Source organism: Sebastes fasciatus, chromosome 23, assembly GCF_043250625.1.
Source record: "Sebastes fasciatus isolate fSebFas1 chromosome 23, fSebFas1.pri, whole genome shotgun sequence".
Lineage (NCBI taxonomy): Eukaryota > Metazoa > Chordata > Actinopteri > Perciformes > Sebastidae > Sebastes > Sebastes fasciatus.
Window position 1 is genome coordinate 9,238,607 of NC_133817.1, and position 27,340 is coordinate 9,265,946.

Consider the following 27,340-nt stretch of genomic DNA (forward strand, 5'->3'; position numbering starts at 1 on the left):
TGACAGATGTGACTGTATTTTTACTTTAAAAATTCATATTTGATCACGTTGCAGCATCTCATTGATATAAGACGCTCGATAAACGATCATAAGTCGGAGGAAATGCCTGAAATGGTGCATTTCCTGATGAATCGTCCTCGCTAAATGAGCGCTAGATGTCTGATGTGTGTGTTGCATGTCGGTCGGTGTGTATTTATGTATCAGTACGTTGAGACAAAAGCCCCTTCAGCCCTCGGTGCCTGTGTGGCCCGCCGGCTGGCCTCTCTGACCCTGCCATCTGACTTGTTCCTCCATTGCCACTGTTTATTTCTGCTCTTCCTGTTTGTGCTCAGCTGACCGTAAGAGCCGTTCCTGTGAATGCTGGGTAAAAAAAACAAAAAACTGAAAAAAACTAAAGAAATGGCGGGGTGTCGCTGGTTGTGGTTGCGGTGGGTGTGCAATGTGTCACACAGAAAAGATGTCTCTCGACCACAGCGCTAACATGTCAACAGAGATTAAACTAGTTTATTATTTTCAAAGAGGGAAAAAAAATTACGAAACAAAAAAGCAGTCATATTTTACACTAGTGATTATTATTAAATTTTTACAACCATTCAGTCTGCATAACATAAAGAAATAATTCTACATCTTTGTTTATTTCGTATTTTTGGTACTCTGATTTATACATACAAATAACAAATACAGGAACTTTTTTCACAATGCATATAATCTGTGGGCAGGAAGAAAGTCTTTCAAGGTGATCGAATGTGTGTGTGCATGTGTGTGTGTGTGTGTGTGTCTGTGTGTTCATGTGTGTGTGTGTGTGTGTGTGTGTGTGTGTGTGTATACGTGCGCGCGTCAACACAAACCAATTGCCCGAGACCTATAGCACATCCAAAAACAAAAAAAACAAAAAAGAAGAGAGGCGCCTGCAGCCGGAGCAGCCGACTCTCTGCAAACTTAATGCAACACAATTCAGGCGAAAACCGAGGCCTGCCCTTTTCTCAAGAGTCTCGTCTCCTCATCTCCTCCTCCCTCCTTTCCTTTCCTCGCGTCCTCTCCTCACTCGTCTGGCGGCAAGTCTCTCCAACTGCTGCAACTCGTACCCTTTCTCGTCGTTTAGCTGCCCTGGGGCATTTTTTTTTCTTACTAAATTAAAAAGTCTTCATTAAATGTACTGTATTTCATACAATTTGTACAAATATATTCAACGTCTGTCATCTCCAGCAAGAAGAAGAAGAAGTAGGGGGAGCGGGGGGTTTCCTGTTAAACAGGTGCAAAGTGGAGAGAGAGAGGCGGGTTTGGAAATCTAGGGAGAGGTCGTTGTAAAAGTTTTTTTTAATGTCTGTTTTTGTGATGTGAAAATGGCTTTTTGTACACAAATGGAGCTCCTTATCATGTGGATCAAGCTGGGAGGACAGCCTCAATGTGGTGGTGGTTGTCGCGGCGGCAGCGGCGGCGTACGTCTTGGGGAGAAAATGTGCTTTCTCTCCCTGGTTTGGAGGAAATCTTCCCCCTGGAGGTCAGTGCGCCACAGTCAAGTCTGCAAAGCATTCACATCGCAGAGGTACACTTTTATAAAAATAAGATACAACTGAGGACAAAGGAGCCGTAAAGCCGTTCTCGCACCGCAGCTCGGTGGTGGTGGGGGCTTTAGGGCGGGCCGAGGAGCAGTTTGTCTTTTAGGTAATGGAAGCAGAGGTACCGAGGGACGTGGTTGGTGGTGGCGAGGCCGAGGGTTTCAGGGGTGGCGCAGCACAGCGAGGTCTAACCCATGGCTGTGACCATACTGGAAGGGTGGTGGGGGGCGAAGGAAGGGTGCATGGGTGTGGGGGTGCTCAGCATGTGGCCGGAGTGCGAGAAGGGAGGGAAGGAGGACATGTGGCGGGACAGGGCGGCCGGGCTGAAGGAGCTGCTCTTGTCCATCAGGCTCTTGGAGAAGTCGTCCATGCCGTCCTGGGACTTTTTGCTCTTCTTGGACTTGCTGGACATCTTCCGGTTCCTGGTCTGGATGCCTTCCTTCTTCATGGTCAGAGGTCGGTTGATCTGCTCTCGAAAGGAGACAGAGAAGATGGCAGATTAGTATTTTGTCGCTTTCGTCGCTGTGGCTCCATTTACATTAGCACAACACAATAAAAAAGAGAAACCCTTAAGTGAAGGGTGGCACCGAGTTTGAAAATAAGTCACAAGATGTGGCACATCACTGAGCTTTTTAGTTTCCTTTGAGGCAGATTTTGGGGTTTTTGGGAGACATAATGACATGTAATGGAGTCCCATTACGTTAAATCTGACTGTCCCATCCTGAAACAGAAGATTGTTTATATACTCTTTGTGTGTGTGTGTGTGTGTGTTGGATTTAAATGTTGATTCATTTAACTGTATCTGAGGCTGCGACTGTGCCAGAAAGAAAGAGAGAAAAAGGGGGAAGACGGAGGAGGGGATGTGTGCAGAACAGAGACGGAGAAGGGTCTGGCAGCTAATGTCGACCACAGAGACACATGGCCATGACGACCGCCGGCGTCGGCCAAGTCCTCCTCTCTCCACCCTCCTCCTCGACCGCGTGGCCGTCTCCTGGCCAAAATGGCCCCAGCTGCCATATTCCAGCATAGGTTTATCCGGGAATGAGAGCTGGATGATGGAATTCCGGCTGTGGGCCGGATTACGAGGGGAGGTGGATGATGAGGCCGACTGGATCTTTTCTGAGCGCTTCTTCCCGGGGAAATGGGAGCGGGGAAACGTCTGAGACATTGGCATTTTTTCGCTGAGTGGCCTGGATGATTAGTGGAGGGCAGAGATCTGTGCCCCCCCTAGTGATGTGGTTTCATTCTCTAAGATGTGACTCCATACTGGGGTGACTTTCTCCGCCTCGCTCCCAGCTCTGAAGGCATGCTACGCCCACCTAAAGCCGGTCAGGCCCTGCGCTCTTTGATGCTGAGATGTCTACCGTCTCACAGAGGAAGCCCTGGGCCTCCGGCCTGCGCTCGGGCCGCCGCCCCGGCACATCAAACAAAAGCCAAGCCAAAGGGTTCGAGTCAATGACCACCGCAGAATACACAGCGACAGCCCCTCACATCCTCTCTCCTCAACACCAGCAGCTAACCACCTGAAACCTCAGCCCCCAGTGCTGAGGTGTCAAAGCCGAATACTTCAGAAAAGATGAGAAAGACATCTTTCACACTCTGATTACTAAGAAGATGCTGTCTGGTGTTAAAGGTGTTAACAATGCCTCCTGTTTGTGGTAACTCATCTAAGCTTAGAGTGCAACCAACAGTTGTTTTGGGTCGGTTAAAGTCAAGCAGGGACTTTCGCTAAATTCACCATGAAGAATGAGGAATTTGTTTCAAAGGCCCAACAGAAGTCTGGATTTACCAAAATAAACTCATTTACAGGGGTCGGGGTCAGTTCAGATGCTAATATGTGACTGGGAAATATTATTCTTCTCTCCGTTTTAACCTTGGTCTGAATCTGTTTCTGCAGCTATCTGCCAAAAGTAACATGGGAAAATGATTTAACAGGAGGCGCTTGCGTGACAAGCAGGCCAGCAGAGCAGGATACTCTTCCCACCCCTAGCCTATATAGGCCACCTTTATCTCTTGTGTGTGTGTGTGTGAGAGAGAGGGGGGAAAATATTACCTATACATGTGGCCTCGGAGCCTGAATTATTATTATTATTAGTTTCAACTACAATGGCTGTTTGATTAGAAGTGACAGCTTTGTGTGCACAGGAGAGGCGGAGATAAACTGAGTCCCTGGGGTTTGCAGATTGAGGATGTGAAATGATGTGGTGAGGAAACCCAAAACGAATCAGGCGGATTGGTGGTCAGAGGGGGGACTAGAAATAAGAAAAAAATATTCAGCCTGGAAATTAATCGAATTTTAATTAAGCCCCTCTTCTTTAATATTCAAAAGCAACACTGCTGCTGCTGGCTTAGTTCACTTTTTACATTTTAGATTCACACTTACTGCCAATAAATCATATTAATTCTGCAGTATTTTGTTATCTCGGTGCCCCCTGTAACTCTCTGCAGGGACAAGTCAGATCCAGAGGAGGAGGAGGGGGGAAAGGTGGGAAAAGAAATAAAGATGCAAGCTTTTTTTTTTTTTTTTTTTTAGGTTTTTTTTTTAGGTGGCAAAGAAATTTAAAAAAAAAAAAAGGTGGCAAATAAATAAAAAAAAAAAAAAATCATTTTTTTTTTTCTCCTATGAAGGTTTTATTACTTACATTGTGCAGTTTATAGTAGAGTCCGCAGGCGTTACACACCGGGTCCCCGTTGGCGTTTCTCCGCCACAGCGTCGTCGTTGTCGTCTGGCAGTTTGCGCACGACGTCCCTGCACGTCTGGCTGCAGACTGCATCAACACACACACACACACACAGAGAGAGAGAGAGAGGCCAAAGAGCGTCACATGACCAGTAATAACCCAATCAACATGAAGGTTTATTCTGACACCAAAGATTCAGGGCTGCCATTCCTGCAGAAAGCATTTGAAATGTGCATGGAAAATTGTTTTATTTGCAAATTTCTGGGCATTTAACCAGGATTAAATAAAGAAAAATATGACAAATTTGTTTTGTTTTAGGTTGTAATTGTAATTGTGGCAGCCCTGTATACATGGCATCCTGCATAGTATAGCAACTACTAAAAAATGCAATATTTTCTTAAATGCATTCTTTATTCTCACACGTGCATTGCGTAAAGCAATTTTAAAAACAAGGATTATTTGATGCACTCTTAATATAGGAAATTCTTATTTTGCATTCAAGCTGAAAATAGTTTAAAATAAAGACAGAAAAAAAAAAAAAAAAAAAAAAAACAGAGCTGCTTTCACTCGAGGCTAAAAATAGCGCCATAGAAGCACATACCTCCTGGAGAATAAATATTTACAGAAGACATAAAAGCAGTGCCTTGAAATGGGAGAGCTATTAAATCTGATTAAATTTCCCCTTAAAGTGCCATTTTTTTTAATGTTAAACAATTGAAGTGAACAGGAAAGGGCCTGAACATATAGATTTAAAATACTTTTTTATCATTTAAAAAAATGGATAGAACATATGAATATGTCATGCAGTGAAATGAACCATATAAGCATATAATTGCCAATTAAAAGCATAATAAAATAAATAAAAAGGTGTATATTTTTAGCTTCGCTGCAGGCTATACCAAGCCTCTCCTCATCCTGACACAGTGAAAGTCGTGTCTTCCCATGGATTTAGCTGCCTGTCTGCTGCAGTGGCTCTGACATTGATGTTATAATCTCTAAAAACAATCGATAGACAGGTGACCGCAAAAAGGACACGCAGACGTAAAAGGACTACATTATCTCAGGGAGGGATTTCCAATTAGACACACGTGGGGGCCTAATAACCCCTGCTGCTGCTGGAGCTGTGTGTGCTGTGAATAACCAATCACATTGGAGGATTAAGTCCATATATGATGTGTATATGTATGTTTTGCATCTTTTTTTTTTTTTAATGCGCAAATTCACCAAAATCCTTAAATAACTTCTTATTTTCTACCACCAAAAAGTCGATTTTATTAATTATTACACAATTTATCAGATGGTCTGGTCCTAAATCCTCCTCTGATGTCACTTTCTGGCCTATAAATAACATTTTTGTTGGCCTCCTGCTGCTGGAGCTGTGTGTGCTGTGAATAACCAATCAGATTGGAGGATTAAGTCCATATATGATGTGTGTATGGGGATTTTTTGCATCTCTTTTTTTTTTTTTTTATGCGTAAATTCACCAAATCCTTAAATAACTTCATATTTTCTGCCAGATATGATATTATCTGCTCGATTTTATTAATTATTACGCAATTTATCAGATCGTTTGGTCCTAAATCCTCCTCTGATGTCACTTTCTGGCCAATAAATAACATTTTATTTGGTCATTTCTGTATTGTTATTTAACCATAAACAGATGTTCCTTTTATCACGATATCAGATCACTCCTAATTTGTAGGTTAAATTACATTTGTGTGCCTTTTCAGTTTTGGTTTGATTTAATTAGGACATAATCTTTGTTTTTTGGTGCTGATGCAAGCAGGTTGATTATAAGTTTTCTATTATAGGGCATTAAGGCATTTATCTTAAAATAACACTCACATGCTCGTTAGGGTTGTGTATTGGCAAGAATCTGGCCATACGATATATATCACGATACAGGTGTTACGATTCAATATATTGTGATTTTTTTCTTTAAATCTACTTTTTGAAAGTATAAAGAACACACCACCATGTGCATAAAATCTGAGTAAAAAGTTTACTTTTTTCATGCAATCAGAACATCTGTATTTGCATATTCTAACACTAAACAATCTCAAGTCATCTGTTTTTTTTTGTTTTGTTTTTTTTATGCGTAAATTCACCAAATCCTTAAATAACTGCCACCAAAACGTGTAATATGAGCAGATCTGATATTATCTGCTCTATTTTATTAATTATTACACAATGTATCAGATTGTGGGGTCCTAAATCCTCCTCTGATGTCACTTTCTGGCCTATAAATAACGTGTTTTTTTTGGCCTCTATAACGGTCATTCCTGTATTGTTATTTATCCATAAACAGATTTTGGCCTAGATATAAAAAAACACTACAAGGTCAAATGTTGCGTGCCAATTACGCACCTGACGCGCGTCTTTAAGCAGATATTCTGACACTAAACAATTTCAAGTCGTGACTGTTGTGCTGGCCTGGCCTGGCTCGGACTCCTGTGTGTGTGTGTTATGACTGTGGAAGCTGGGCTGTGTTGTTTAAAGCGACTTATCTGCACTGCTCAGATATCCGGCAGCCCTTTCCTGGGAAGTCAGCTTTTCACATTAGAGAGGAGAGAGAGCAGAGGACTGGACGGCCATCTATTGCCTCGAAAGATTTTTTCATAAGAGGGTAAAGGGGAACTCCTCTAAAAGCTCATGCAGCTTTGATGAGAGGGGGGTTTTCCCTCTGAAATAACTGCAAAAAAAATAGCTCCAAAAATAGCCCAAATGTGTCCTAAAATGATGCGGTTTTTTTTAATGCAGGCCTGCAGCCACAACTCTTTAAAGGTCCCATATCGTGCTCATTTTCAGGTTCATATTTATATTTTGTGTTTCTACTAGAACATGTTTACATGCTGTAATGTTAAAAAAAAAAACTATTTTCCTCATACTATCTGTCTGAATATACCTGTATTCACCCTCTGTCTGAAACGCTCCGTTTTTAGCAAATTTCAACGGAATTGCGTTGCTAGGAAACAGTTTGGGGTCCATGTTTTACTTCCTGTCAGCTGATGTCATTCACATACAATGCAACCAGGAAATAAACTGGGACACATTTAGAATGTTTACGTTTTAAAATCTAAATATTGTATATTTGTGACATCACAAATGTACAGAAATCATGACGGCTTGTTTCAAACGCACAGTTTCTGAATACGGGCTGTGTGTATTTCTCCATATATTGAGCGTTTTGATACTTTCACAGTATTTATATATCACTTAAACCTGCTTTATAATATATAAAAGACATGAAAATCTCACTTTTTTACAATATGGGACCTTTAATGGAGGCATCTCCAAAAAAAATACACCTATTGTTTATTTAAACACTGTGAATCAATGACAATTTGTAGCAAATAAAAAAATAGTCATTGCATTTTTATAAAAAATAAAAAATACTGTGCAGTTTTTTTTTTTTGCTATGGTAGTATCTGAAAACAGAGACCTGCACTTGTCGAGTCAATTTCCTGCAGCTAATAGGCCTACTTCTTCCTGGATAGGGAAAAAAACAGAGAGAGAGACGGAAATGTCATCAATAAAGAGAGAAATGTGGTGGTGACGTACCAGCCGCCGCTTGGGTTTGATGAGAGGGCGATTCTGCCCGTTCATCTTGTGATAGAGTCCGCAGGCGTTACACAGATAGTGACCCGTACCATCCCGCCTCCACAGCGGAGTAGACGTGGCTCCACAGTTCACACACTCTCTACCTTCTGCAAGAGCACATCACACACACATATCACACAACACACACACACACACAGCACACACACAGGCACAAAACACATGGAGATCCAGGTCAGTTCATGCATGCATAATAATGCTGTAAACAGAAAAAAAGGTAAGAATATATTTTTGGAAAACATGCAATAAATGATAATAATAATGTATAATAATGTAACATTGCAAATTTACTGCAGCAGATATTTTATTTTTAACACACACATTCACACACACACAAACACACACACTAAACACACATGTTGGTGGTGAATACAGTAGTTGTGATAAGGTCCATAAGGCAGATATTATTTCAATAAATGTTCAAGCTACGAGTCCTGGAACAGGATTTTAAGACTATAAAATGCAATTTGGTCCTTTATAAATAATTTTTTTTAAATAAAATAAAATAGGCCTTCTTATTTGAATAATTATAATAACAATAATGTGTCTATAGATATAATAGGCCTTCTCATTTGAATCATAATAATAATAAAATTAATAATAATGTGTCTATAGATATAATAGGCCTTCTCATTTGAATCATAATAATAATAATAATAGTTTCTTTATTAATAATAATAATAATAATATGTCTATAGATATAATAGGCCTTCTCATTTGAATAATAATAATAATAATAATAATAATAATAATTTCTTTAATAATAATAATAATAATAATAATAATGTGTCTATAGATACAATAGGCCTTTTGTTTTGAATTGATTGAGGGGTGTTTTCATGTTTGACTGGCACTTCTCTAGTGACACCGACAGGTGAGACGCGCACTAACAGTCTGATTCAGTGGTAATAAAGTGGGCCTGAAACTGAAACAAGCGCGCTGCAGCTTCACTCGCATTATTTGAAAGCAGAGACTCACTCGGTTGCTTTTGTGCAGCGCACTGAGAGTTTTTTTTTTTTTGCATTTTCATACAGCCGCACTTCCCCTTTTTTTTCGGAGCTGCAAAAAAACAGCCCGACTTCTTCGTGCCGCGTTTTGACGTGACAGACATGCAAAAAGCACTTGGACAAGTGTGTGAAAACTGTGCGTAAAAAACAGGCCTCTGCAGTGCACATTTTCTATTGCACCAGGTGTGTTTATGTTGCAAATCACTGATAACCTCATTAATCTGGAAATATCTTAAAACCGCACATTATCTCACATTATCCTCGAATTAAAAATCTTTATTTGCATTAAGTGCATGATGCTGAATAATCCCGATGATATGCATCGACTAATCCACTGTTTTCTATACTCCCATCAAAGCTGCTGATATTAATCTCATTACAGAAAAACTGCTTTTCTGCAACCTTTAAAATAATTACCCTCCTCTTCTCCTCATAATTTAGAAATATCTCCCCTCTCTCTCTGGGTTTCTCTCTCTGGGTTTCTCTCCCTCCCTCGGTGCTTCGTGCTCTCTGCTCAGTCGCTTTTTCCCTGTGAATGAACGAGCAGCATCCGGTGCTCTACCGCTGGGTAAACAATGCAACTGTGTCGTGCACTGGTCTGACAGTAATGGGATTATCTTAAACATATAAACGGGGCGACACAGCCCAGAGAGCTGGCTTCCACTCTGTCTCTCTCTCTGTGTGTGTTAGGGGGAGAGGAGGAAGAAAAAAAATGACCTAAATTAATCTGAACTCTGAACTCGTTTGATGGTTTTATTTTGTTGGGTAAAAAAATATCCTATGAAGTCTGGGAATTTTTTTTCTAGTTGTAAATTTTATTTATCTTTTTCTTTTTTTTTATATTTAAATGTATTTAATTTGCTTAATACATTTATTTTTATATATTTATCTTTTTTTCAAATTAAAATGTATTTAATTAGTTTATTATATATTTATTTTATATATTTATTTTAAATTTAAATTCGATGTATTATTATTACTATTATTCATATTATTATTATAATTATAATTATTTTTTATTTTTTATTATTATTATTATAAGATGATGAAAGGAAGAGCTTTGAGGTATTTTGATGCGCCTGTTTGGAGTACAGGTTGACCTGTGTGGCCTTTAGCCCCTAAAGCAGATTTTTAATGTGAGGGATGAATGAGCTGCTCATGGGGCATTTCTTTTTCTTTAGTATGAGATTAAACATGGCTGATCATTAAAAGGCTGCAAATCTGGGGATAATAATGTTAGATCAAAAGGGTAATGTAATAAAGCGCAGCCTACCTGAACAGGACCTTGCTTTTGGTCTTGTTTTGGAACCATAACTAGAAGATGACCCACCTATCAGGCTACTTGGTGGGAAGAGGCCTGGGCCGTATTCGGGCACATAGGATGGGTATGTGGCGATGGGATGATGGTGGTGAGAGGATGACCCTGCTCCGATTGATGCCACGCTCCGGCTGTGAGCTGCAGACTCCAGTTTCATACTCTCGGCCAGGGTCACCTGGTACTTTATGCACTCTTTATCCTCCTGGCGCCCGGAGCTGGTGCCCGGGGTGGATATGCCCGGGTCAGGGGACACATCTTTAGGTGGGGTTGGGGGGAAAGTGAAGAGGTGTGGACTGGAGTGACCTGTGGACAGGGAGGAGGAGGAGGCCGAGGGGTAGACGGACAGGCTGGTTGGGGAGCCGTGGTGCAAGGGGTTCTTGGGAAAGGGGCTCAGGTTCCAGGGAGAAGTGCTGTGATGAGGGGCGATGCCTTTGCTGCCCTCCAGCCAGGGCAGAGAACCGTGCAGTAATGAGGGACGGCACACCTGGCTACCTGGGATACCACACAGAGACACAAGAAAACAACATCACAACCTGACCTCCTGTCTCCAAAAACAACAATATAGGCCCTGAACAAGCAGCTTTACACACTGATTTTACACATTTACATGATGCAATTTTAACAAAGATTGAATTTGCCTGCAGCTGTTCATTCAAAGAACAAGAAAACATCACAACCTGACCTCTAAAAAGGTTTAAAAAAAGTGATTTTTCTGTGTGTTTAGTTCAAGCTTTAAATGGCTGATAAAACACATAGAGACATGCAACAAAAATAATACACTTAGCTGATAAGACATAAACTGTGTTGGTTTGTTATAAAGTACAAATGTATTTTCTTTATCAACATCTGGACAAAGCAGGGTGAAACAGAAGTGGGAAGAAAATACAGGTAGATCAGACCACACAAGCCTTTTCAACAGAATTAGGACAACAATAAATACTGTAGGCCCCCGAACTTTACGCACTGATTTTACACATTTACATGATTTATTTTTAACAAAGATTTAATTTGCCTTTTTTTTTTGCCGGCAATATTTTTACACTATCTGTTTATATCATGTTTATTTTTGTTTATAGCTTATTTTGTATATTGTATATTGGTAGAAATTCAATTTTTTTGTATTCTTATTTTATTCTAACGTTTTTATCTATTCTTTTGTTATTATTATACTGTTTAACTTGCACCAACAAAACCAAAGCAAATTCCTAGTGTATGCCTCTTATACCTGGCGATAAACACGATTCTGATTTGGATTCTAATTCTGAAGTTGTTCATTCAAAAATATTTTCTATCCAGATTCAGTTGCCTGTCTGGAAAACTATTCGATCCTCTCTTTATGTAGAGAAACATATGCGTAATGTTGCCCTTTTTTCCAATGAACAGGCCGTGATGCAAATACTCAAAACAAACAGCGTCGTGATTGACTGTTGAGGAAGTTAACGTCTATACAATAAAGGGAACTCCACAAATGACTGCGTGCGGATGAATAGCATATTATAATAAAGATAAATGGAAAAAAAAAAAACATGCTACTGAGCATTACCAAAATATTCCAGGTGTATGTAACTGATTTGGAAAACAAATTACGCACGGGCTTTTAGAAAAAACTTCTGACACATGAGTCAGCTAAATGTAATATTTTTGAAGTTTTAAACGGGAAAAAGAAGTGGTAGACAGAAACCAAAAAAGACAAACTGGAGGTAAACCATGCGTATTTACGCAGTGGTTTCACAACACTTTATACGCTCCCGGGTTGTTTTTTAACACGCGAGTCATCTCAGGCCAAAAAAAACGAAACCTGGTCTGCATCACAGTCACATAATACAAATAATTCCAAACACACACTGACAGTAATTGAGTATTCGGTGCAGGGGATGAATTACGCACGCGGAATCTAAAGAGGATGTATTCGGTTCTAAAGTTCTAAATTCTGTTCTAAATTCGAATCTAAAAGAGGATAGTTCTAAATTCGAATCTAAAAGAGGATAGAGTGCAACATTATTAAATAAAAAGGCCTAAAAGAGGTGTTTTACTTACTGTGTGGAGGAGGAGGGTACCTCTGGACGGCTCGGACTGAGTTTCCATAGTATGGAGAGACGTGGTTGCCCTGTGCGTCGATATTAAAGAGTACATCCACATCGTCAGCGAGCTGATACTGCGAAGGGTCCATGTATGAGTGGCCGAGGCCCGGGTGATGTGAGCCGGGATGCTGCTCGTTCAACACCGATGGGTGATGGCTCATCCATCGTGGCTGATCCGCACTTACTTCCATCGCTTTCTTTCCTTTTTTGTTTCTTTTTTTAGTAAATTCAGTTCATGCAAAGCCGAAGCAAACAAGTCACAAGAAATAATCTGTCCACAAATCCAAATTTTTTTTTGGTTAAATCCACAGGTTCCGCGCTTGCTTCTTCCGATCACCTGGAAGAAGACACACAGAGAAAGAATTGTCTTATTTTCTTATAATAAAATAGTTCACATACAGGATTAACGACTGGGATAATAACACAGTTAGTGAGTTTACAGTTTTATATTTAAACACGAAACATACCCCACATTGCAAAATGCAACAAAAGGTGTTGTCATATAAATAAACGTCCAAAATGGAATCCAGTCCCACGCAGAGCTCCTGAACTTCTTCCTCTTATAGTAGTAAAGAAAAAATGTGAGTAGAGGAGGTTTTGATCGAGGCTTGTTTGCAGCAGTCGGCTTCACTGCACACTGACCAGCACCAGCAAGTTAAACTCACTGATCAAATCTGTGTTTGTGCGCAGTTGTAGAGCTTCTCTCCATTAACTCTCCTCTCTCTCTCCGTCTGTGTGGCTGTGTAGCTCGCTCACTCTTTGCTTTACCTCTCTCTCTCTCTCTCTTCTCTCTTGCTCTCTCCCCTTTTTTTTTTTTTTTTTTTTTTTTTTACAGTGAAGGCATTCTTTCAGGATGGCGCCAGGCAGCTCAATGCTTGCAGACAGCTGTGGCGCGACGCAACTTAAGGAGGGTCTGTCAGTGTCATCAGTTAAAGGGGAGGGGCTTTGCCCTAATTGAATATAACCAGGAGAGATGTGCACAAGTGCTGCAAGATTTTCTTTCAATGACCTTGCCCAAAAATATATATTATCTAAGTAGATGTACTTCTTTTTTAAATAGGCCCTAATACAACTGTTACGCATGGAAACAAACACACATTTAAAAAAAAAAGAAAAATAAACATCCACCCCTTATAAAAAACATCTGAGGCAATTGATTAATTAAAACAAAAATAATAAAGAGCAGATTTTAATCTTAATATATATGTTGGACTAAAGCAGTGTATATAGAGAGAGAGAGGCTGCAGCAGCAGCAGCAGAGCCTGTTGCAGGTTGCGGGACTCTTTAAAATTGTGACAGTGCGTCCTCTCGCGGTGACATGCGCGTTATTCTAATGGCATGAGCACGATCTCACCGTGAAGCAGCAGGCGCACGGACAAAGACGTATGAGAGAGTGAGCTTTTAGACTCCAAAAATATAAATAAAAATCCTTATGTAGGCTTTTTATTGGCCTGAGTTTATAGACTCCAAAAAAATAAAATAAAATAAAATAAATAAAAATCCTTAATGTAGGCTTTTTATTGGCCTGAGTTTATAAACTCCAAAATAAAAAAATAATAAATAAAAAATAAAAATCCTAATGTAGGCTTTTTATTGGCCTGAGTTTATAGACTCCGAATAAAATAAATATAATAAAATAAATAATGTAGGTTTTTTATTGTCTTTCAGTTTACCAGTATCTGTGCCCTCAAACAGACATGTCATTATTTATCCAAAACAGTGCATTAAATGTAACACGATAGCGCGCACAGGGGAGTAATTTAACCCACCTCCCTTTTCATCCTTTTCTTAACAGATAGTTTATATCATGTTTATTTTTGTTTATAGCTTATTTTGTATATTGTATATTGGTAGAAATTCCATTTTTGTATTCTTATTTTATTCTAACGTTTTTATCTATTCTTTTGTTATTATACTTTTTAACTTGCACCAACAAAACCAAAGCAAATTCCTAGTGTATACCTCTTACACCTGGCAATAAACACCATTCTGATTCTGATTCTGATTCTGATTCTGATTCTGATAAGGAACTATAATTTCCCTTTAAACCATAGATGGATTCACCTCATATTCACCCAGTGTAAGTGTTTTATGTCGTTTGGGCTTCATATTCTCTCAGATTTGGCAGTGCGTAATAGTAGAGTTGGGTATATATGTGTGTGTGTGTGTGTGTGTGTATGTGTGTGGTGGGGGCAGCCTCGGCGACGCCACTGGATGTGACGTCACCGCGGTGTAAAACAGCCAGGAAATGAACCCTCTCACGGGCGCGCGCAGAAGCAGTGGGTATATAGGCAGCGGGAGCGCGCACGCACGCCCTTGCAGCACCACGTATAGGTATCAGCTTTACAGGTATATATAGGGGTCGCTTTAATGTATAGCATGCACCACAAAACGCATGAAAAATAGACTATCAGTGCACATAAAGGTTTCTATTTTTAATTATTAATTTAAACACAAGGCATCACATAGTGGAACAGCAATGTTTTTTTTCACACCAATTCCTTTGATTTTTTTATATATTTTTATGTGATATTATGATTTCAGATCCAAAAAATGCCATTATTCCACATGGAGGGGGTTATTTTTGTTTTTGTGTATTTGCATGTATGTATATTTGTATGTATGTATGCAGGCTATACGCTAATATGTGTCTCCTAGGGTTTTTTTTAGAGACTCTTGTGACAGTTCAGACGTTTTGTGTTTTTAGCATTATTTACATGAAAAGAGGACTTACTGCCACATTTGGACAGTATAGGAAACCAAGCACAGCTCACACTATGCTGTGTTGTTAAGATTTTAATGATTATTTTCAACACAATTAAGGGCGCACAGGTGATGACTCCATTATGCGTCTAATTCCCAGTTTATTCCCAGTTTATTCCCACTCCTCTTTGATATGGAGGCTGTGGGAGCGCAGACTGAGCGAGACTTGGCACTCTCTCTCTCTCCATCTCTCTCTCCAGGATGGTACTATACCTGGAGAGAGAGAGAGAGAGAGAGAGGGATGCAAACCTGAGACTGAACTTGGATGCAAACTGCTGTAGCTGCCATTGTCAAGCTGTCAGTGGACTCGTGTAATTATCCTCTTGGAAAAAGTATCTTGCAGCCATTATCCATCAAAGTCCCAGTTATAGGTGCTCAGAGGCAACACATGACGGTGAATGTAGATTATGTTTTTTTTTGTTTCCTAGACTGGATGTATCGAAAGCTTAGAGAATGGGGACATGGAGTTTTTTACCATGCCTTGATTCCCACAGCCTCGGTGTCAATAACGCTGGAGCTTATTATTCAGCACCGGAATAAGGCTGCCTCTCTTTAAAAAGTTGTCATTTATAATCCCAAAATCTCCACAGAGGGAGGAATTTCTCTGTCAGTGTGTGTGTGAGAGTGTATAATGCGAAACCCTGCATGCGTTGGGTCTATTTTGGAAGTTAAAGGTCCCATATCATGCTCATTTTCAGGTTCATATGTCTATTTTGTGGAACATGTTTACATGCTTTAATGTTAAAAAAAAACTTTATTTAACTCATACGGTCTGCCTGAATATACCTGTATTTACCCTTTGTCTGAAACGCTCCGTTTTAGTGCATTTCAACGAAGGAATCACAACAGAATTGTGTTGCCTGGCAACAGTTTGGGCCCATGTGTACTTCCTGTCAGCTGATGTCATTTACATACACTGCAATCAGGAAATAAACTGGGACACATTTAGAATGTTTATGTTTAAAACCGTGTGATGATCTAAATATTGTGTATTTGTGACATCACAAATGGACAGAAATTCGAACGGCTTGTTTCAAACGCACAATTTCTGTATACGAGCTGTGTGTATTTCTCTGTATATTGAGTGTTTTTATATTTTCACAGTATTTATATCACACTTAAACCTGCTTTATAATATAAAAGACATGAAAATCTTACTTTTTACAAAATGGGACCTTTAATGGCCTACAAATAGCAAGCGGTGTTTGGTGCGTAAAAGGTTGATTCATAAAAGTAGGCGATGGGCCAGTCACAGATGTGTGATTATGTCAAGCCAGCTGCGATTAAAATCAACGACATGGCACACTTTTCTTTCTCTACACTGCGGCTGAGAATTTAAGACACGAACGGATTATTCCACTGCTGCCAGTGTGTGGGGGATGAAATGTTTTATAGATAACGTCTCTCTCTCTATGTGTGTGTGTGTGTGTGTGTGTATGTGTGTCTGCGTGTGTACGTGTGTGTGTGTGTTTACTTTGTCCCCCAACTTCCTGTGTGTGTGTGTGTGTGTGTGTGTGTGTGTGTGTGTGTGTGTGTGTGTGTGTGACCTCATCAGCAATTACAATCATTGTTTTTTCCACATAAATAACAGTTTCCTTCCGTCAGCTGATTCATCACAGGTCAGGAGATAAAATCACACAACAGTAATGATGATAATAATAATAGTAATAATAAATTATAATGGTAATATAACACCACTAGCCTACTATCCTACTACCACTACTACTATAATAGTGAGAAGAAGAAGAAGAAGACTATTACTACTACTACTACTGGTACTATTAACAATAGTAGTAATAATAATAATAAGAAGAATACTATTACTGCTACTGCTAATACTACTATTACTACTAATAATAATGATAATAATACGAAGAAGAATACTATTACTACTAATGATAATAAGACTACTACTACTATTACTACTACTACTATAATAATAATCATAATGATAATAATAACAAAACTACTATTACTGCTAATAATAATAGTAGTAGTGAGAAGAAGAACAATACTATTACTGCTACTACTACCACTACTAATAATAATACATTTAAACGTTTTATTTTAAATAGCAGGACCTATACTACTTATAAACAAGAGCAGATACAAAATATACATTTTTACAAATAATAATGTAAAATGTGTGTTTACTATTTCATTAAGTGCCTGATGCATCGAAAGCTTTATAGTATCCGGGTCATATTTTGCTTTCATTTTCATTAATCCTCGACTAAAAAGGCCAGTATAACCTTTCATCTTGAGTATAACCTTTCATCTTGATAAGAAAATAAGAAAATAAATAAAACAAAATGGAGAGAAAATACGATTAGAAAGGAGGAAAAGTCACTCGACACATGTGAATAATAAATGATTCGAAGAGTCAGTGATTAAAACTGCTACAGGCGAGTCACACTGTACCAGTAATATATAGATTACTGGTTAAATGTTCTTTTATACATTTAGAAACCGGTGTTGCACACTTCATACCATGTGAGTCATCTGTCACCTTTCTAGTCTTTTCAAGAAAAAGCAGCATGATCTTTCTCTGTCAGCATGTGAACCAGATCGGCTTCTTAGAATAAAACCAGGGCGTCGAAATCTGCTCGTCGATTCGAGCTTCTGAACTGAAACCTGACGTGGATTTCCAAGAATGATTTAAAATGAGAAAGCTGGAGGAGAGAAAATCGTATTTTTTCTTCGAGTGTTTAAAAAAAATAATCGTATTTTGTGTCATTCATTCCCATCGAAAAAGAAAAACAAAACGGTGTGTGCCAATTGAGTGACTCCTCGTGATGCTTATCAGTGTCTATATCGCTTCTCGCCAGACGCACTGATGTAATCTTTCATTTAGCGTATATATACGGAGGCCTTTTCACCTCTCAGCTTACACTGGATCCCACAACAGAAACACATTTTGGATTATTTATTAATTCTATTATTATCACTATAATTTAAATTTGAGGTCACAATATTAAAATCTGTGCGTAAAGTCTTATAAAAAAGCAAAATATGTCCTTCTTTGTCACATTCCAGGCTGTTTTTGTATTTATTTATTGTCTGTTTTCATATATGCAATCCACTGTTTTGTAATTACAACAGTCTATAAACTAACTTTTAAGTAGATGAGCTTTTAAAGACAAACCCATCAAGTACACTATAAAAGAAAACAACCTCAACATTCAAAACCGAAACAAAACCAGGAAAAGAAATAACAATAATAGTAATGACAAAAAGAAAGAGTAGAGTTAAAAAAAAAAAGCAAAAATAAATAAATTAATACAAAATAATAGTACAAAAATACGAGAGTAATAGTAAATGAAATCAACAAATAAGTTAATAGAAAATAAAAAAGGGGGGGAGGGGAGGAGGCTGTTTTTTTTTTAGATTTAATATTATTTTTAATAACATTATGACCTTTTTGTATTTATCAAAACAGAAAAAAATATATCAAAAAATTATAAAAAATAGCACCAATAAGTGTGCGCACTGCATGCATATAACGTTTGGAGCTCTTGGCACAGTGCGCGTGTGATGCCCTTAATTGTGCATCCTATTCATTCGAACAGTCTCTCTCTCTCTCACTCTCTCTCTCTCTCTCTCTCTCTCTCTCTTTCCACCATATCAAGACATATCGACCAAAAGACGAGATGGAGGAAACTAATAACGCAGCCTCAGCAACTCCTTTTTTTTTTTTTTTTATGACCCTCTGGCAAGAAGGTAATCAGATCAATTTCACGGCTTGTATGGGATCCTGCCTGCTTGTACCTCCAACCTGCAGCGCCATAATGGCTCGTTAAAACACCTCATCTGCGCTATTTATGGGGCTGGTTTTGGAGGTAAGGTGGCTAAATATGTGAAGAAATGTTTTTTTTTTAACATCCCAAAATGTGTCAAGTGGAAAAATAACAAAACAAGCGACGTTAAAAGGCAACAATGGCGGATGTTGATGGGTGGATATTGTAGTTTTTGCGCATGTGGAGAGAAATAACCCAACAGCTTCCTCTAATGCACAGCTCTGTATTTTCGTTTTGCTTTTCTTATTTTAATGCAATCTAACATGCAACCTCAAAAGTTTCCCATCAGTCATATATAGACGAGCAGCAGTGCGCTCTCCAAAGCGCGCAGCAGCAGATTTGGAGAGCATTTAAAGGATGAAATGTAAATATTTACTGACCTGTATAGTGGACGCTTGGTGGGTTTTTTTCCTGCAGATGTGAAGAAAAGAGTGACATAGAGATGGAAGCGCCGATGGCATTTAGAGAGAGACACAGAGAGAGAAAAGAGAGACGACAGAGGAGAGAAAACACTCTCTCTCTTTCTCTCTCTCTCTCACACAGTGGTGGTGGTGGTGGTGGTGGTGCGCGCGCCCTCGGTCACATCATCATATAACAGCGAGGAGAGACACGCGCACACATCTGGCTACCGGGCATTCTGCACGCGCATCTGGGCCAACCAAAGACGGCCTCTTTTACTGTTATGTGCACGCGAGCTCTTCCGGGTCTGAAAGCATCACAGGTTAAAAATAATGGCAATAAATTAATAATAATAAAATAATATATATATATATATTTTTTTTTACATTAAATGCTCCCACTTTTTGATCCCAAATATTACAGCTTTTATTATTTTGTTTTTTTTAAATATTTTTATTATAATATTTCTATAAATAAAAGTAATACCAATAAATTAATAATAAAATAATATATATTTTTTACATTAAATGCTCCCACTTTGTGATCCAAATATACATTATTTTATTTTTTTTAATTATTTTTATTATAATATTTCTATTCTAATGCGCAACACCTGCCCACACCAGGTGACGCCCACTGCTTTACGCACAAACATCCCTATAATCAGGTGTCAATGAGCTGTAGATATTGGGCATAAAATACGTATTTACGTGGTTAGATATGAGAAAATCTGTTCTAATTGTTCAAATATAAGGCTATTCCTGTTTTAATCTCTTATTTTCACAAAAAGCCCTTCTAGGGACAGGTGTTGCAAATTAGCATCCGCTATAAGCACTATGATACTGGCATCAGATAGCTGTTTTTAAGTTGTCTATGTACATTGTATTGGTCCCTATTAAATAAACCATGCATGAATGAATATTTTGTGCCTGAATTCAGCATGTTGTTGTATCATGTATATAGCCAACTAATAAGAAATGGTGCCTCTTCTGCAGATATTTCTGTCTCTCCGTGACACACAAAATGTTGCACCTCCTTTTGTGCTGGAAGAGGAGCCTTTTTTCTCTCCTCTGCTGCCACAAAGGACAGATGAAGCCATATAGCTGCTGCTGCTGCTGCTGCTGCTGCAATTAGAGCTACATTTGAACAATGTGTAAGCAAACAAAATGTGAAATCTTGTCCATATAGCAATATGGGATCTGGAGCTATGGAGCTGCATTGTGGCTAGTTTGTTCTGAAAAAGGCAAAAAGCTTTCCACATGCACTAACCCAGAGAGGCCTGCTATAGCCTGCTTATTGACACCATGGTTCATTGAAAGGAGCACCAAGCAAATCCGATCCTTCTCTCTGTGAAATGCACTGAGGAGAAGAGAGAGGAGAGGAGAGAGGAGGAGAGGGAGGATGCTGCAGGCTTGGTATCTCTCTTGACTCTTCGGAGGAGAATTGTAAACTGATCACACCCAAATCTATCTTTGGGGAATTCAATTAAGGTAATAAATTAAAGATAATTGGCGCAAACTATACGAATACAGCCAAAATGTGCCTTTTTTTTATAATAAACCAATGAATAATTCAGTGGAGCTTTTCATTTGTGGAATTAGTATTTCAACATCTAAATAGAATTTGCAAAAGAAATAACAAATCCAGATAGTAAATGATTTAATAATCTGCTTATTTTTGGGTGTGAATTATTAGCTCTTCCATTTCAATGTATAAAAGGTGATAAATAAATGCGCATACTGATTTGCTTTGATAGAAAACGGTTATTTATGCTGCAGATGATTAAAGCATATTATTGGTGTAATAAAAAAAGATTAATTATGAGGGAGAATCAATTTGGTGTTTTGGAATACAAATAAATAAAGGGGGAAAAATGTTTTTTTTAATTTCTAAAGGGGTATAAAATGATTTATTTTGGAAAGGAGGAGGGTGCAGATTTTTGTGGAGTCTTAATTATAAACGGAGACTGTAAATGGTGTTATACCTTCTAGAACACACTGTGTCACATTATTAGAGGAATATACTATAGTGTCCGTTTTGCGCTCCTCGAACCGTTCTAGAACGGGAGTCACTCCTCTTTTTCCCGCTTGCGTAAAATCGAATGTAGAATTTTGACGCACATTCTATTTAGAATCTCCCCAGCAGATATAGAACAAGAGTTGCCACAATGTCACCTTTTATATTCTGATTAAATACACCACCTTTTTTTATTTTAAGAGTTAATTTTGCAGTTTTGAAACCAGAGCTGCAGCATCATTTATCTGTATAAGCCACCTCTTTGCACTACCGGGGCTTTTCTGCACCCGTTTAGTGCATTTAAACGGAGTAAATCATTTACGGTCACCGTCTTTTATAGCCCTAAATTTTATTAGACACATCCCACTCCAAAATGTGGAATAAATGCTGCAGTATATATCTCCCTGCCTACACGATTCCTCGCTGTAAATGTCGAATAAGATGACCTTAATTTGAGACAAAACACCTCCAAAAAATGTATGGGGCCACGTATTATCTATTTACTTATTTTTTTTTTTCTCAATGTGTTTTATTATTCTAGTGCAACCCTCTCTCCAAAAACGTTAAGCCAATGTGCTGTTTTTTTTTTTTTTTTCCTCCCTGCCGATTTTATTTTAAAATATTAGGCCGAGGTGGTGGAGAATTATAAACGACTCTGCTCTTATCTGCTCCCTTCACGTATCCAGGATCACAGAAGCTGATTAAGAAAGAAGTCACAGCCAAACGCTGGATTCATAATGATTTGGAATAATGAATCCTTATCTCCCCTCTGCAGATTATCAGCCTTTCAGCTCGCCATGTTTTGTTACATGGGATAATTTATTGCATCTAATACATCACAATGAATCTGATGGGGGAAAGTGATGGCCATGTTAGGAGAGAGGCTGCTTTTTTTTTTTTTTTTTTTTATCCTGGGGCAATGAAATGCCTTTACGATTTTTAATTGGTAAAATATAAGGGGGGGGATCTGATAAAAAAAAAAATAGAAGCACAGAGGTATAATCTTGCCTGCTAGTGTTCCAGCAGCACTCTGCAGCTATAATTAGTGTGTCAATTTCAACCTGAAATTAACAGCATCGACCTGCCATCGCTGCTTATACGCCCGGTGGAGTCAGCTAGATCCTAATTTCGCATGATTTATTTTTCACCAAGAAGAGATAATTAATCATAAACACTGAAAAACAGTGCAGCAAAGTGGAGATAACAAAATATTTGCATCTAAAAAGATTCGATGGAGCTAATTCGTTTCCACCACCTCCTCTCCATCCAGAGCCCACCTGATCGAGTTCTCATGAGTACCTCCAAGATTTCTTCTTTTTTTTAAAATTTTCCATGATTAATCTTTGGGTGGTGATGTATCATTAATCACTATAAGGTGGAGGGAGGCTATACAGTGAAGGGGAACTGTAATTGTTGGATTGTGGATGATCATGTGTTGTTGGGAAGTGTGCCATCTTTTTTTTATTATTATTATTAACCACCAGGATGCAATGTGCAGCAGCTAATATAATAATATTTTATACATTATTATTATTATTATTATTATTAACCACCAGGATGCAATGTGCAGCAACTAATATAATAATATTTTATATATTATTATTATTATTAACCACCAGGATGCAATGTGCAGCAGCTAATATAATAACATTTTATGTATTATTATTATTATTATTATTATTAACCACCAGGATGCAATGTGCAGCAACTAATATAATAATATTTTATATATTATTATTATTATTATTATTATTATTAACCACCAGGATGCAATGTGCAGCAACTAATATAATAATATTTTATATATTATTATTATTATTATTAACCACCAGGATGCAATGTGCAGCAACTAATATAATAACATTTTATATATTATTATTATTATTATTAACCACCAGGATGCAATGTGCAGCAGCTAATACAATAATATTTTATATATTATTATTATTATTATTATTGGATAATCATTCTTTGTTTGGAAGTCGTCATTGGCACAGTGCCTGCTGCAGCTCTGAATTTTTTGGATGGCGCTATGTTTAAACTTGTGCATGCTCACCGTGCCAGGATAAATTTGCATTTTATTTGCAGCTGTAATTAGCTGATCAGCATCTCTCTCTCTCTCTCTCTCTCTCTGCCCATCTTTCTTCTCATTATGATTTTGTGTTCTTTCACTGCCTCTCTCTCTCTCTCCCTCCAATCCCTCATTTTCCCAATGTCCTGGCAACGCCGCCAGATGTTTATCTGGTTTTTATACCCAGGGACACTGCCATGTCAAATAAACCGGGGATGGACACTTATAGGCGGCAAGCCCTCCCTCTTCCTCCTCCTCCTCCTCCTCCTCCTCTTTTCCTGGCTGCAGCAGAATAATCCTGGACTGGGTGGCCACTGGGAGTCCAGTGAGGGGTTTCATATAAAAAGAACAACAACCAGATCACGTCGGTTGTTGCTTAAAGGGGTTCTCCTCCAAAATAGCCCCTGTGACAGAAAATCTTTCACAGGCCACATATATGATGCTGCAAGATAGAGATGTGGAGCTTAATGAGGTGCGAGGCTGGGGAGTTGGGGGGGACAAACATCCAGTCCTCCCAGGAGACACCAGCACAATGCAACCTGCCTGTTATCTGCAGGGGAATGTACTCTCCAATTTAATGAGCATTAAAACACACTCTTTTAACCTCATAATTGAAAGAAATTAGCTTTTGCAGGAGCATCTTAACCTCCCACACTGCTGCTGCTGCTTCCACTACAGTATAGCTATCTCACTGTAGATCACCTGTGTTGCAGCAATCACAACAACACGTCAGAGGGGTTGTGCAGAGTCCCCAGTTGGCCATGATATACAAATATTTATCCAACTGATAAGGAACCGCCACCATAAGCAGATAACCTCCTGCGTCAGGACTCTTTTGTCTGTACAGTCTCAGCAATTACAAAATATTTCCCTTTTTCCTCTCTCTTTTTCTCTGTATAAACTTGCTTTTAATGCGTTATTAGGAGACTCCCTAAGCTGCTTTAGTCAATGACTGTTTGTGGAGTCTGGAAAAGAAAGAGGAGAGATGGGGGGGAACCGGAGTGGGAGGAGGGTTTCCACACACACACACACACACAAAAAGAAAAGAATGAATGAAGGCTTGATTTTCCTCGCAATCCACGGAACAAATAGCTAACATTTAACGTTTACACCCTGCCTGGCGACTCTCTGGCGCTGCGGGGCCGAGCCGAGCCGGGCTAAAGTGTCCCGAAAGCCTTTGGAGGGGTGTAAGTCCCCGGCTATCGGGTTCTCCAGATCCCCTTTAAATGACTGTCAAAGAGGCAAATATCAAATTGCATGGGGGTCTCACTCTCCCCGCCCTCCTGCTCCCTCTCTTTCTCTCTCTTTCTCTCTCCTCTCTCTCTGTGCCAGCCTGGCACCAGTACTGCGTTACTGTAATGGGATTACTTCTGCAGGAAGAGCAGGGATTCTTTCTTTTCAGCGTGTGAATTTAGCTGTCATCATTCATATTTAAAAAACAGACACCATCATCAGGCAAATATGAAGCTTTATTTGAAAAGAAAGGTTTTCTTTCTTTTTTTAACAATAGGGTTTTCCCAATTATAACAAACATTATATATTAATAAAATGGTCAGTCTTGACAGCAAATATAGTATGATTATGATTATGCAAGTAAATAATAAAAAATAATAATAATTAAAACAGAAATTAATATGTTACGTACATAAATCTTATTCCAGTTACCCAACCCCAGTCTTTGGCTTTACTGAAAGATTTTGTTTTTTAAGTTTTTTATCCTTTTTTAATAATTGATCACGCCTTGTCAATGTGGAGAGTTTGCAGCACTATTTACTGAATTTACAGCCCAGTTTGAGACATAAATAATATAATAAACAATCAAAATAAGAAGCAATAATGTGCAATTATGACATTAAAATGAACAGAGTTGAGGATACATTTGATGTGTATTTATACTGGTGGTTTCTTATTGCATCACTGGTGACTACAAGTTACAGTAACCAGGGCCCTCTCCAGCCCTTTTGGTGCCCTGAGGCAAAATTTGGATTTGGAGCCCCCACAGAGGTGAAAAGTGTATTTCTGCCTTTCTTTATTTATTTACTTCATTTGTTACCTCTATACAGAAAATGAGGAAGGGCGCCCACCGGCCTTTTTATCTATTTATCTATTTATCTATCCATTTATTTACTTATTTTTTATTATATTTTGTGTTTTTTTAGAGGGCGACCAGCTCCCCCCAGAAGGTGGCGCTCTGGGCGACCGCCTACATGGCCTGAAGCAGACCCTGACAGTAACACCACTATAATGAATTCTGCAAGAGTTAATAATGCTGTTTTGAGTCTACAATGACCATAACCTCAAAAACCTTCAATCTTTTCTGGTTTAGTATATCAATAACAAAAGACATGTATGTTTATTTGTTTTTGTTTTGCTATTAACACAATTACAAGACAGTAACGTTACATATTCACTTTACAACAACAACAAGAACACCATCAGCAACAAGATTTCACGACATTAAAACACATCAAGTGTTTGCGTTCATGTGATGAGGACATGATTTGGTTGATGTTAGCCATCATTTCATGTTGAATATAAAACCAGCAAGGCTGCAGCACTCTCTTCTGTACTGATATTGTATACTAATATTGTAAAATAAACATTTTATACACAGCTATTAATGCCATACGTTTAAGAAGACAGATGTTGAGCTGAAGATGCAGCACTAAACCTGATCATATGGTGCATAAACACACGTTTGTTGTACCTTTTCAGCCCAATATATACTGTATATCATTGTGTTGCTATAAGACACGTTTTCTTTAATAACAGTAAACTCTGTTCCTCTGTGATGTTGTGGTCCAATGATGCAAATAAACAACAATTAGCCTGTATTTCAGAAGAAAACATCCCTTTTAAAGAAGTGAATTCAGTGTGATGCTACTGAACCTCATCATTCAGATTTATCTCCACAGATAAATGCAAAGCCAAGGTTATAAAAAAATCCACACTATACTAATTTTACCACACTCCCCACTTTCCCAAATTAGACACACGGCCGTGTTGAAAATAACCCAGTGTATAGCCTTATCTACAGAAGGCCTATGCATTGTCATTAATCTTCACCAGGCTAATTAAATTAATCCATCGCCTCTTGGCATTGGAATATAACGACCACCACTAAATCCGCTGCAGGATAACGGATTTGTTTTTAGTTCTCTGCTGCTGCTGCTGCTTTAATAGCTTACAAACAGCACCAGGATTCATTATCAGTGTAATTTCCTTTATTTTCTGACAGATGATTCATAATAAAAGCACACCTTTTAGGTTGCAGTGTGTTTTTTTTTTTTTTTGTGTGAGTGGAAGGAGGTTGTAGAGTTGTGGTTTTGATTGACAGTCCGTCCGCGGGATCATGTTTAATCCCTGCCTCTCTCGAGCCTGTTCAGAACTCATTTCTCCACCACGAGATGGGGGACTCAGATGGTTGCCGGGGCAACGGTGATAGTGCTAAGCCATTTCCATTTTCTGCGAATGAGGGAGGGGGGGGACATTTGCAACAGAGGTCGTCACAAAGTCATTCACAAACACAGTGGAGGGGCTCATTACTCTGAAGGAAACAGATTACTAGTTACTTCACTCAGAAGGGGCATCACTCCTCCTTACTCTGTGGAAGAAGTACTCACATCCTTTTCTTAAGAAAAAGTACCAATATCCAGATGTGCAAATACTTAAATACAAGTAAAGGTCCTGCATTTAAAATACTACATCTTAAAGTAAAATTACAGAAGTATTATCAGTATTTAAAGTATAAAAAGTGCTCGTTCTGCAGAAAAAGATGGCCCCTGTGACTGATGTGTTATTATATATGTCAGTTTATGACAGTAGTTTAAACTAGTGGTTTACAACCTAAGGGTTGGGGCCCCTTAACAGGCCCTCAGGAAAAATCTGGGGGGCCATGAGACAATTAATGAGGTAGAAAGTTCTGCTTCACAACTTTGTATAATTTGTTAGGTTCTCGGCTAATCTATAGGACCACAATGGAAATAAGTTTCCTTTAACTTAACTGTGTTATCATTAAAGCTGCAGTCAG

At 38.6% G+C, this 27,340-nt stretch overlaps 1 protein-coding gene across 14 annotated transcripts; it reads right to left on the bottom strand.

Annotated features, from left to right (window-relative positions):
- Positions 1-477: 477 nt before the first annotated feature.
- On the bottom strand, positions 478-19,355 carry gata3 (GATA binding protein 3). Of its 14 annotated transcripts, none has more exons than XM_074625000.1 (7): positions 12,732-13,003; positions 12,221-12,601; positions 10,196-10,675; positions 7,891-7,947; positions 7,683-7,729; positions 4,202-4,327; positions 478-2,025 (listed from the first exon to the last, which is right to left on the bottom strand). In XM_074625000.1, the coding sequence occupies exons 2-7, from the start codon at positions 12,453-12,455 to the stop codon at positions 1,747-1,749; spliced, it is 1,224 nt and encodes a 407-aa protein (XP_074481101.1). In that variant the 5' UTR covers positions 12,456-12,601; positions 12,732-13,003; the 3' UTR covers positions 478-1,746. The 14 variants fall into 14 exon arrangements, with proteins under 14 accessions (XP_074481101.1, XP_074481100.1, XP_074481094.1 ...); XM_074624999.1 differs by having other exon boundaries at positions 478-2,028; XM_074624993.1 differs by having other exon boundaries at positions 10,139-10,675.
- Between the last annotated feature and the right edge of the window lie 7,985 nt (positions 19,356-27,340).

Excerpts from the sequence above, each read along its gene's own strand:
- gata3 (XM_074624988.1), bottom strand. The coding sequence starts at position 12,455 with ATGGAAGTAAGTGCGGATCAGCCACGATGGATGAGCCATCACCCATCG. Across the intron at positions 10,676-12,220 it reads GTACCCTCCTCCTCCACACA|GTAGCCAGGTGTGCCGTCCC; the intron begins GTAAGTAAAACA and ends GTGGTATCCCAG. Across the intron at positions 7,948-10,138 it reads AAAAGCAAGGTCCTGTTCAG|AAGGTAGAGAGTGTGTGAAC; the intron begins GTAGGCTGCGCT and ends GTGCTCTTGCAG.